Source organism: Ursus arctos, unplaced genomic scaffold, assembly GCF_023065955.2.
Source record: "Ursus arctos isolate Adak ecotype North America unplaced genomic scaffold, UrsArc2.0 scaffold_15, whole genome shotgun sequence".
NCBI lineage: Eukaryota > Metazoa > Chordata > Mammalia > Carnivora > Ursidae > Ursus > Ursus arctos.
The window spans coordinates 37,876,794-37,889,293 of record NW_026622819.1 but is presented as its reverse complement, the minus strand read 5'-3'; the positions used below and the strand labels follow the sequence as shown (position 1 = coordinate 37,889,293).

Sequence of the window (12,500 nt, the reverse complement as noted above, 5' to 3'; positions counted from 1 at the left end):
AAATCACTAATTACTGGTTAGTGATTGGTTATTGATCACTTGGTTCAAGTGGTATATATCAGACTTTTCCATCATAAAAGTACTTTTATCTCTTTTGGTTAGTATGTAATTTATGGGTTGATATTTGAAATTGCAACAATTCTGTTTTCCCACAAAGTTTCACCAAATTGTTTTAGCGTTCTTTGGATTGTTACCAGAATGTTTAACCTGAGTCTCATCATGAGGAAAAAATGAGAGAAATCCAAATTGTGAAACATTGTATGAAATGACTAGCCTGGATTCTTCAAAATTGCCCAGTGTCAAAACAGCAGGTGAACTGTTCAAGATTAAAGGAGACTAAATTCAGGATTATTGACTGGGTCCTGGATTTTAAGAAAAGCAGTGCAAAGAACAATATCGGAGCAACCTCACAAATCTGAATATTGTTAAAACTGTACCAGTGATCGGTTTTTTTTTTACTGTGACAATGTTATTGTGGTATATAGAAGAACGATGTCTTTTTTCAAGAGAGACACACCCCAAAGTATTTAGAATTGACATCATGATCTATGCACCTTACTTTTGAATAAAAGTTATGTGCAGGAAAGGAAGGAAAACACATGTGACAAAATGTTAACCAGAAAATTTAAGTGAAGGGTATATGAATGTTTATTTTCAACCTTTATTTTAATAATAAAAATTTAGGGAAAATTCCAGAGAAAAGAAAGGACTTTAAAAATATTACCAGTGACCTTTAGATAAGGAGAAAACCTATTAAGTTATAATACATTATAATAAGTTATAATCACATATCTTTGTTAGCAAACTTTATTATCAAAATCAGCAAAATCAGCATGATGTTCTTCCTACCATAATGAAATCTCCTGGACTTCTTTTTGTTAAATTGGTAACTGGAGACAGTGAAGCTTTTCATCAGGTTCCCAGAGTTGCCACAAATTCCAGCATTCAGTTTCCTCAGCCTAAACGTAGCCCAACCAAGATCCAAAGCACAGATGTAATTATTTCTATATTTATGGGTGATCAATTACATCACAATTTAGAATCTATTTTTTTTTCTATTTTGGGATTTAATTTTCATTATCCATGAAGATTTCATATTTATCTTTCAAAGAAATCCACTGTAATGTACAATTAATTTTTTCCCAGTTTTTGAGAATTTATGGCAGATTATTTAGGATAAAACATAAAACTGTTTAAAAAAAACCTGACTCCTAAAACTTAAAGAAAAATAACATTTAAAAACAACTCTTTAGAAACACTTGCCTAGCTTTGTTGGTGGAGCATACGACTCTTAATCTCGGGGTTGTGGGTTTGAGCCCCACGTTAGGAGTAGAGATTACCTAAAATCTTTAAAAGTAATAACTCTTTAGTGCCTGGTGCAATTTTTAGCTGAGTATAAACATCATCGACTCAAGTGGCTATTGACTAGAGTTCCAGTAAATATCCACTAACAATTTCAAAGGCCTATCAACTGAAAACTAAAAGAGAGTGGGACATAATCAGCTTTGGTTTATATTCAGAATCCTCTAAATAATCAAACTAAGCATTGTTTATTGAGTTTTCTCATGAATGAGCCTTTGTGGAAGACACTGAGAAAGAAACTACAATTCTTACTCTTCTCATTTACAGTATGGCTGGAGAGATAAGTTCTATTTGTAAAAATATAAAAGCAACAAATTAGAAAAATCATGTTGAAAAGTTCAGTTGACCATTTAATATCATGTTATAGAAAAATGTCATGGGAAAACATATACTCAGTTAAAAACTGACACCAATTCAATTTTGTTTTAAAAAATGTATGTACAATACAATATTATTACAATTTGTTTTATAAAAGCAACATACGTATATGTAGAGAATAGAAAAAAACTGGAAACATAGACACCAATTATATAATAATGGTTTCTTGGAATGGGAGGAATTTGTGATTATATTCATCTTTATGACTTCTATGTAGATCAGGTATTTCTGCAACACTTCTGTAATCAGAGTACAAATATTTTATTAGATTTTATTTATTTGAGAGAGAGAGAGAGCTGGGGGAGAAGCAGAGGAGGAGAAAAATCTCAAGCAGACTCTACGCTGGGCATGGAGCCTCACTCAGGGCTGGATGTCACCACCCTGAGATCATGACCTGCACCAAAACCAAGAGTCAGAAACTCAACCAACTGAGCCACCTAGGCGTCCCCAGAGTACAAATATTTTAAAGAAAGAATTCTAAAACATAGTTTAAAATACAAAGCAGTATTTGCTAAGCACCAAATTGTTCTGTCATTGAGTTCTTTTAAGACCAGTCTCATAGGACTGGAGTCCTCAAAGATGTCTTCCTACAAGAGACAGAATTCCTACACAAGGGGTTGCAGTTTCCTGTACATGACACAGTAAGTGCTCAGCAAGCAGTTACTCCGATTATATCATTTGATGCTCACTTATCCCGTTAGGTAGGTACCTCCATTTTGGAGATGAGGAAATGGAGATTTAGAGAAATTTAATTAACTTTATAAGGACCACTGAGTTAGTTAAGTGGTTGAACTAGAATTCAAGCCCAAGTAGCCTAAATCAGTCTTTACTCATACAAAATGACTAGCAATTGCTGGCAGAATATAAGCTCCTACTTTAGGTCTACAAGTAACATGACAGCAGGGACCTTGTCAGTCTTGTTCCACTGTGACCCCAGGGTGTAACGTAGTATATAACGTAGTATATAACACATAGTAGTCATCAAGTAAAAAGTTACATTAATGAACAGATCACCTTTTGTCACTATGGTTTACAACCAAAACTAGGTAACTGAGAGGTTCAGATTCAGTCAATAAAGGCAATACCTTGATATCCACAATCAGAATGATAGCACCAAAATTTTTAGATTAACATAGTGGGAAAAAGTAAGACAAATTTGTGTTGATAGTACACTTTAGGACTATTGGTAGACTGTTTTTTGTAAATTTACATACAAAATCCCTTAGCATAAGACATAGACTATAAAAATGAGAGATGTCCAGGTAATTCTTTTCAGATTTGTCATACTTACCCCAAAAGGAAAAAATCTAGAAAACAACAAATGGGGGCCCTTTGGTGCTAGAAATAAATTATAAATTATACTAAATATGAACATAAAAGTCACTGCATCAGCAGCACCTATAGAGAAATGAGAAAGATGGAAACAACCCAGAAAGAGAGGTGCATTGATTTATTATGCAAATAAGGACCAGATATTACAAAAGAAAAGAACAATACTGAATTTTTCAGCCAATGCACGAGGTTGCCTAGGAAGTTAGTTCTACCGAGTAACAGAAATAAAGAGTGCTATGTTATATTAAAAACCAAAGTGAAAGTGGAATGCTAGGGGCACCTGGGTGGCACAGCGGTTAAGCGTCTGCCTTCGGCTCAGGGCGTGATCCCGGCGTTATGGGATCGAGCCCCACATCAGGCTCCTCCGCTATGAGCCTGCTTCTTCCTCTCCCACTCCCCCTGCCTGTGTTCCCTCTCTCGCTCGCTGTCTCTATCTCTGTCGAATAAATAAATAAAATCTTAAAAAAAAAAAAAGAAAGTGGAATGCTAAATCTCTTTTAGAAGAAAACCTGCTTGTATTGCCTTACTGTATGGGATACAAACAGGTTTCTTTTACTGTGCTATTGAAGTATCTGTGGAATTTCTTAATAGCTATATTTTAACATTTTGCAGAGTTTACTTGAAATAAAATTCTAATTAAAGTTTAGCAGTTAAAAAATATGTATAATTTTCAAGCTTAAGATGGAAGGTATGAATTGTAGTGTATAAATATTTATAGTTATGTATATTTGATTATACAAATAATATATCCTTATAGTAATATATTCAAACACCGTATTAAAAGTTGAAACACCCAGGGTGCCTGGGTGGCTTAGTTGATTAAGTGTCTGCTTTCCACTCAGGTCCTGATCCCAGGGTCCTGCTCAGTGGGGAGTCCTGCTTCTTCTCCCTCTATCCTTTCCCCCAACCCCCGACCCCCATCCCTATGCGTGTTCTCTCAAATAAATAAAATCTTTAAAAAAAGAAAAGAAAAAGTTGAAGGGGGGCGCCTGGGTGGCTTAGATAGTTGAGCATCTGCCTTCAGCTCAGGTCATGATCCCAGCGTCCTGGTATCGAGCGCTGCATCAGTTAGGGAGCCTGCTTCTCCCTCTCCCTGCCACTCCCCCGACTGTGCTCTCTTTCTGTTTCAAATAAATAAAATCTCTAAAAATAAAAAATTTTAGAAAGTTGAAAGACCCAAGACTCTCCTCCTCCCAATCGGTGGTAAAATCACGTTACTAGTTTCTTACGTATCTTGCCTGAAATATTCCAGCTGCAGGTGTGTGTGAGCACCTGCTGCCACACCTCACCCCCAGATGTTATCTACTATTTCTCTATTTTTCTACTTAGCAGTATATCTTGAACATCATTCCAAACTGCTCGTAGATATTTCTTGTTCTTTATAATAGCTCTGTAATACTCCATTTAACTCCATTCCTCTTCTAATGAACATTTAGACTGTTCCAACTTATTAGCTATTAGAAACCATTCTGTAATATATTTGTACATTCACCTCTGTGTATATCTATGGGCTATTTGTCAGGATGAGGATTTTTAGAACTAAATGGAATACACAGTTTTTGAAAAGAGACTGCTCTTCAAAACAATATTACACAAATTTACACTTTGATGTGTTTTCTTTGTTGGGCTAAGTCAATGTGCTATTAATGTTTTTATGAAATGTCATTGTGAGAAAGTAAATAATTAGTATGTAACTCTTGTAACATAAAGAATTATTAGCAATCCAAAGAAATCATCTGCCATCAATCTTATAACTGAAGTAATTAAAAGTATGGGATGTGAAGACAAACATGGGTTCAAGTCCCAGCTTTGATACTTAGGATCTGTGTGATTTTGAGTAGGTTATTTAGTTCTTTTAAGCCTTGATTTATGTGCTTGCAAAATGGGGGAAATAACAGTGCCTACTTAACAAAATTATGATGAAGATTAGTGTACAGAATGATTACTGAAGAGACAGACAGGAGTATGTGCTTGATAACTCATACTGGATGACCTAAGAGATTAAGATGTAACAAGAACCTATATCCATGTCTATTTTACAAAAACAACAGTGAATACAAAAAGATCTCTAATAACGAACTGATTATTTTCTTGGAGTCTTTCAATTCATAAGAATATAAAATTTTCATCTGAACCCTTCAGAGTCATAAATGTCAATTTCTGGGCAGAATTTAGTATGGAACACAATTCATTCAGATTCAGACTCAAACTCAGAGAATATAAAGTTCTAATTAGAGAACCTCAGAGGCTCCTGGGTGGCTCAGTTAAGCGCCTGACTCTCGATTTTGGCTCAGGTCATGATCTCAGGATTGTGAGATCGAGCCCCATGTTGGGCTGGGTGTGAAGCCTGTTTAAGAGTCTCTCTCTCCTTCTTCTTCTCCTCCCCAACCCCCCAAAATTAGAAGAGAACCTCACTATTAAGGAGATTGGGTTTATTAGATAGCAGTGTAATCTTGAACTTCTCTAACCTCAGATAAAACAAGAGAATTTCTAAGATAGCATTATAAATAATGATGGCTGGTAATTTATGAACACTATTAACTTGAGAATGGCTATAAAGAACGAAGTGCAAAACTTCAATGTTGCAGCTGATGTCAAGCATTCCTTTTAATAGATTTTTTTTTTAATATTTTATTTATTTATTCGACAGAGATAGAGACAGCCAGCGAGAGAGGGAACACAAGCAGGGGGAGTGGGAGAGGAAGAAGCAGGCTCATAGCAGAAGAGCCTGATGTGGGGCTCGATCCCAGATCGCCGGGATCACGCCCTGAGCCGAAGGTAGACGCTTAACAGCTGTGCCACCCAGGCGCCCCACCTTTTAACAGATTTTAAGCTGAAATTTCCTAGAGGTATGATCACCTCAAATCTCCTCTATAAATAAGAAATTGAAACATGTTCACTTTGAGACATCAAAAAACATTTAAAAAAAGGCACCACAAAATGTATTTGTGGTTAAAGGTCAAATTTATTAGGAGATTGAGATGTATTATACATGGACTATAAATACTGCACAGCTGACTTTATTCACAGTCAAGCACAGAGATATAGTCAGTGCCAACCTATTTTGTGGATACTCTTGTTCTTTTGTTCCAAGAAAAATTTGCACCATAAGACTTGGACTTGGGTTTTGGAACCTTCCTCTCTTCAATGTCATAGCTCCACCCTAGAAAACAAAAACAAACCCACAGAAACAAAATTAAGGAGGATACCTCAAGAGCACAGCAAGCAGAAGCTTTCATAAATTTAATGTTCATTTATCATGAGGAATACATGTTGGCACATCTGAAATATAAATACTTAGTAATACTTCCCCTTATAATCCTGTGTGACAAGGGGGTCCAAAATATTGCCTGAAGATGATTTACTATATCTCAAAAGTGTAACCCATGATGTGACTTCTCCCTACTCAATATTCCTTATTCAATTACTGATGCTCACATATTCATGTAAAATTTTCTGTTTCTCTATGTGGTTTAATATGTGTCGTCTTTAATAACTGCAGTGGGAACACTGAGCAATATATAACCTCACTGTTCTCTAAAAGCTCACGCCTTCACAACAGTTTAGATCTCACTCAAAGCAATACAGAAAAGCATACATGGTTATATGTACATATCCATGTACAGTTACCTATATAAATGACACAGTCAGAGCAGGCCTGAAAGATAATTTGGTTTACCTCTCTGGGCTTTGACAGGCTACTGATTAAATTAAAACACTTTTTCAGCATTTGCTTCAAGGGCTATCTACTTAGAATCCCATGGAAGTACTTGATAACAACGCACATTCTTCAGCCTGACCAAAGGCTCATTGGATCTAATTTGTGGTAGGGGCTTGGGAATCTGTACTTTTAACTATTGATCCTAGGAGATTTTTATGCATAGAAAGTTGAGAACTACTGGCCTAAACTGTCTGCTTCTGAAAGTCTTTGTATCTTCTCTCCAAAGCCCTTCTCAGTGTTTTATAATTTTAATGGATTTATTCACGTCCATGTCTTCTGCTTTAAGTTCAGTTTCTCAGTTCTTCTAAGGTATAGAGAACAACCCTTTAACACCCTCCTCGTTGAAAATATAATTAAGTCATCGTTCTATTCCCTAGTCCAAGCAACCTCTGTAACTTTTCTTCATAAGATTCATTTTCCATCCCTGTAATTTATCATTCTATCTGAGGACTTTCTTCAAATAACTCATCTTGAAACGTTTGATCCATGGCTGTTGAATCATGCAATCATGTATAAAATGTCCAAACTATTACATGTCTCATTAAGTAAACTTCTTGATCTTGTGAGTTGTTATGAGTTCTAGTGCCTCTTGGTGGGTATAGTATTTGCTGCCACAAAAGCTTATATTTCAATAGCCCCTTAGAATGCAATTTTGCCACAAAGTGAAGCCTGTAAAAATCAAGTCATCAAAGTATACTGCTACTACTGCTTATTTTAGTGTCCAGAAGAGGAAATAATTAATAATTCCATTGCTAGAACTCCATCTTCAAAGAAAGTCCAAGTGCTATGAGGAAATTGAGAAGCAGGAAAGCAAATGAAACAAATGGTTTAAAAATACAAACGAAACATCAGAATCCAGCAGAGAAAATATTGATTCAATTTACTTGCTTAAACATAACCTTACTTCCTTTCATGGAGTACAGTTTTGACTACTTTCTAATCCATTAAAATAGAAAAAAAATCAGAAACCTATGTCTGACTTTAAGAGGACCTGAACTCATAAAATAAGTACATTAACAAGCGGCTATTTGCATTTCAAAAACTTTACTAATGGGCCTAAGAATAGTACCTACTTCATAGGTTGTCATGAGGATTAAACAAGCTTGTTAGTGTGAATTGCTGAGAAAACACATGGCACTTAACAATCATTTACTGAGTTCTAGGAAAAAGGTACTTTTCTAAAACCTTTATATGAATTAATATTTCCTTTATGTAACTGAGGAAACTAAGGCAGCAAGCGGTTAGGTAACTCACACAAACTAACTCGGCTAGGAAGGGACAGAATCAAGATTTAAACAAAGAATCTGATTCTGGAGCCTCTGCCTTAACTAATGTTGTGTCTCTTGTGGTTTACAGCAAGCACTTGATAAGCTATTCTTTCTGTCTCAAATTTGATTTGCAACTTTCTAGTAACACATCTTCTATATGAAGTGAAGCATTAATGTAAATAAAATTTCCATCACACTGAAACCCATTAATTTTGAATTAATTACAGAAAGGGATTTTGGTAAGCAAATTAATACTGTGAACTGAACATGATAACTTTAACATTATAAACTTCTCAAGCATTTCCTACGTTAACCAGCAAATGATGCTGTTAATTATTAAAAAAATAACAAAGCAGGTATAGCAATATTTACTGAGCATTTGCTATTCCTTTAATAAATATTACTGACTGCATACTCTGTGTCACGACTGCTGAGACACCAGAGGTAAAGCAGTGAATAAATTCCCGAACTTCAAGTTAGCAGAAGAGAAATTGGTAAGTAAATGCATGGTATATTAGGTGCCAATACAGTAATACCTATGATTAAAAATACATATTTTATGCTAATGAGCACTAAAGAAAAAACATTTTAAAGAGGATACACAAGGAAGCCCTCCCTCCTTGAGAAGGTCACATTCGACTGAAGACCTGAAGGAGATCAGAGTTAGCCGTGTGGATGCCTGGGAAAAGAGCTTGAGGCATGTTCTAAGTCCTCTGCTAAGTGCTTTAAATGTATTTGTATAGAATTTTAAAACTGAGATCATAGGTTGCTTGGCTTATGAAGTAGCCATTATATATATATATACCCCAATTTTATATTTAATTATTTAGGAAAAATAAAGCACAGAGAAGGTAAATATGCAGCATAAAGCTACATGGCTAAGTGGCAAAGTCAGGGTTTTAACAGAGGTTGACTTTAAAGCTATGTACCTAGCTACCTCATAAACTGCATTTCTTTAAAAGCATCTTATAATTGCAATTTTTATTTATTTCACCCATTTCCTTTCAATCTTTGTGATTTTGTAACTTCCCCTCCTTTATTTTTATAAATGTGTTGAAAAGACTGTTTCAAGAATGCCTGGAAAGTAAGACTATGTCTGCCATATGTCCAGCCACCCCCACCCCAGTTGTGGAGAAAGGAAAAGGTTTCTAGTGTAGATTCTACGTCTGGTTATAATGATTGTTGGTAAGTTATCCAAGGCCTCCATGATCTCTTCTTGCCAAGTGATGGGTGAGAAAACCTATGCTCCCTTTCCATCCCTACTTCTAAACACACACTCTCCAGTCCAATAAAAGAGGAACTGAAGAAGAAATGAGAAAGTACTTGGTCATATTTAGGAATTGGTATTATACACAAACACATACCTGATAATCACTCTCTCATTTACATGGTTAATCTGTTTTTCAATCACCAGGGAGAAAAAAATTTTTTTACTGTGTCAGAATGCAGACATAGCTCTATTACCTGTTTTGTTCATGGAGTCTCAAAATGCTGTCAGGGTCACTGCAATGTGAGAAGACTGGGATTTTGTACACATAAAAGAACAACTGGTTTGGGTTTTCTCCTGGTAACAAAGGAGTGACCTGGCTCTTGGGAATCGTGAGCCAGATTATAGTTGCTGTTGATGGTGATAACAATAAATAGAAGTATCATTCTAGGGACAGGAATGTGGATGGGCAAAGGACCTTGGGAAAACAAAAACACACATGGAAGAAACTAACATTTGCTAACAGTACCCATCTCTATATTATTGCTCTACCACAGCCACCCAGGATTATTAGGATGTATGGGGGAAAAAATCTCTTTTCCTCACATTTTTCTGTGGGAAACAACTTTGTTGCCAAAGCTGCACAAGCAACTAACACGCTTCTCTGATTAAGTAAAAGGAAAAGAGGGGTATGAGGAAGTCTAATGAGAACTCACAAGAGACTGAAACTCACCTCAGAGTCTACATAAATCTCCTTTGGATTTTCTATCCATCACTGAGAAAACTTTTCTACTATGTAGGACTGATGCTAGGATGAAAATTTGCTTTTTTGGGGGAAACTCTGTTAAGAATCTGACCACATTTCTAAGCATCCTTCTCCAAAGTGTTTACCTTACAATGCGTGGATAAACGATTTTATTGGTTGCACTATACTTCATACCACAATCTTTCCCAAGTTATTTTTTGTAATATTGTGGCAATACAAAGGCTACTGGAGCAAGTAGTGAGCTTTAGCTAAAAAGACAAAATAACCATAAGAATAATAACACTTAAACATCTGTACTTAATGGATAAGTTCTGTGAATTGTGCTTATCTTTTCTACTTCCTATGTGAAAGTTGTTCTTAAAAAGAAAGAACCTAATATAACTTGCAAGAAATAGAACATAAAAATTTAAGAATGGAATTTTGTGAAATGTTGAGTTTCTGTAAGAATTTTTTCAACACTAAGTTTTTTTTAAAAAAACTTAAGTTTCTGAATGAGATCACGGAAATGAAAACACCTGCATTCTCTGAAGACTCTTATACAAAATCAAGGTGTAGTCTATGACAGTGGTCCCAATATGTCGTTCTATTAGGACACTGAAAACCAGCCTTTACTCTTCTCAGCTGTGCAACAGAAGAAGATCAAAACAACTGAGTCCAAAGCAGCTGCCCCAGGGATGGGGAAAGCTCCTAGGGCTGCCTTCGCTTCCCACTGAGGAGAGCAGCCATATGGCACGGATTAACCACAAATCCAACCACCAGCACCTAAATGATGAGAAGCTGACTCCCTTTGCTGTTTCACACACTGGAATGCTTTCACAAAGATATTTTGATCTTTAAGCCCTAGTATCAGAGAAGTACCTCTGGCAAATACTGTAGTAAACTTGAAATGTGACCTATAACATATCACGCTCAATTTCTTTTTTGGAAAGATGCCCGTTTGTTTTGTTGATCTCTAGACTGTGGCTGAGATATTCTACTTCCTATGATATGAATGTTTGGTGTGATCTTTCAAAGGCGCCCAAAAAAGCCCAAAACTCAAAAATCAAAGAGCAAAAAGCATCCACAAAAGGCCTCTGAACAAAACCTGATCATGACAATTAACTTGTGAATTCTATGTATGGGACAGAAAAATTAATTCCACTCACTTTTATTTACAGAACTACTTTATTTATGGTTCAGTAATGCAAAAATATAGAGAAATGTTCATCAGTGCTTTTACTGCTTGTGAAATGTGACCTCTAGTAACCTTGGTTCAAGTCCTATAAAATGTCTTTCTCCTGTAATAATCTAATCTCAAACCCTGACATTAGTTCAGAAGTGAACAGTTTAATGGTTTTTCCTACTGTCCATCTGTGTACAAAGCAAGAAGCACTGCATAATTTGGCACAAACTGACATAACTGGCAGTCACTGCTAACAAACAGAGGCATAGGATCAGAATAGAAAAGACTTTGGGAAGCCAAAGCAAGGTATGTGGATACTTGGGAGGTTTCAAGGGTTTTCACCAGTCTATGCACCCATATTATGCCTGGGTAAAAGCAAAGCATAAACTTTTAAAATATAATTTAAAGGGGGCTGGGAGGCTGTGACGGTCTTTGAGGAATTTCATTTTAGAAGTCCCTTTACTCGGGAATTCCCAAGTACCTAATATTTGGCAGGGGAGGGGGTTCAGATTAATTTGAAAGTATCTTAGATCTTCTTTTAGAAAATATTATGGAGAAATAATGGGTTAGGATACACTGGCAAAGCAACTCTTTCCACGAAAATTATATAAAATTATTTAAACAAGCAAATACAGTGAAAATGTGAGGCACCTGAAATATTTATTAGATTAGTAACACCCTACACCTGCCACAGCTGCAACACCTCAAAAAAAATCCCACCTTTGATGTGATAGTCAATGGCCCCCTTAAATTTTATCTTTTCAAATAATATAGTTGCTATACAGTATTATTTTTATTTCCAAAGCAGTAATTGGAATCACATTATTCAGAATTTGCCACAAAATAAAATGGTTTGTGTTCCAAAAGTACATGTGAAAATCAGTCATTAGAAATTGAGAACACATTTTTTTCTAGAGAAAGAGACTATACAACAGTGGTAAATGTCCAAAAATCACTCTCAGAGATTTTGATGTAATTGGTTTGGGTGTGGTCTGTGCATGGGATTTCCAAATCCCATTTAACCCATAATACACTAGGAACCTCACTAAGTTACCATGTATAACATTATCTCTACGAGAAAAATTATTTCAGACCTCCAATAGGGAATCTAAATATCTCTTCCCCACCCCAACATGTCTGTCTATCTCTGTCTCTCAGGAGTCTCAGAAGTTCAGGAGTCAAGCTGAACATTTCTCTGGCCACAAAGACAGCCAGTACCTTGGACTGGGCACTGAGAAGAAAGAATGACAAAGAAAAAAAACTGGGGCTTCAAAAGAAAATTATGCAGTGTCTACAGCACACCA

The 12,500-nt window shown here is 35.9% G+C and overlaps 1 protein-coding gene across 2 annotated transcripts in view; it reads right to left on the bottom strand.

Moving 5' to 3' along the window:
* Window positions 1-624: 624 nt before the first annotated feature.
* NDUFS4 (NADH:ubiquinone oxidoreductase subunit S4) overlaps window positions 625-12,500 on the bottom strand; it is a 114,071-nt gene continuing 102,195 nt past the window's right edge. The window contains exons 5-6 of one of the 2 annotated variants that reach the window (XM_026510686.4): window positions 6,132-6,235; window positions 625-1,979 (exon numbers count right to left, since the gene is read on the bottom strand). In XM_026510686.4, coding sequence (XP_026366471.1) covers window positions 6,132-6,235 — 104 coding nt within the window. In that variant the 3' untranslated portion in view covers window positions 625-1,979. The remainder of the gene's footprint in view (window positions 1,980-6,131; window positions 6,236-12,500) is intronic. The other variant, XM_026510685.4, reaches the window with a different exon arrangement.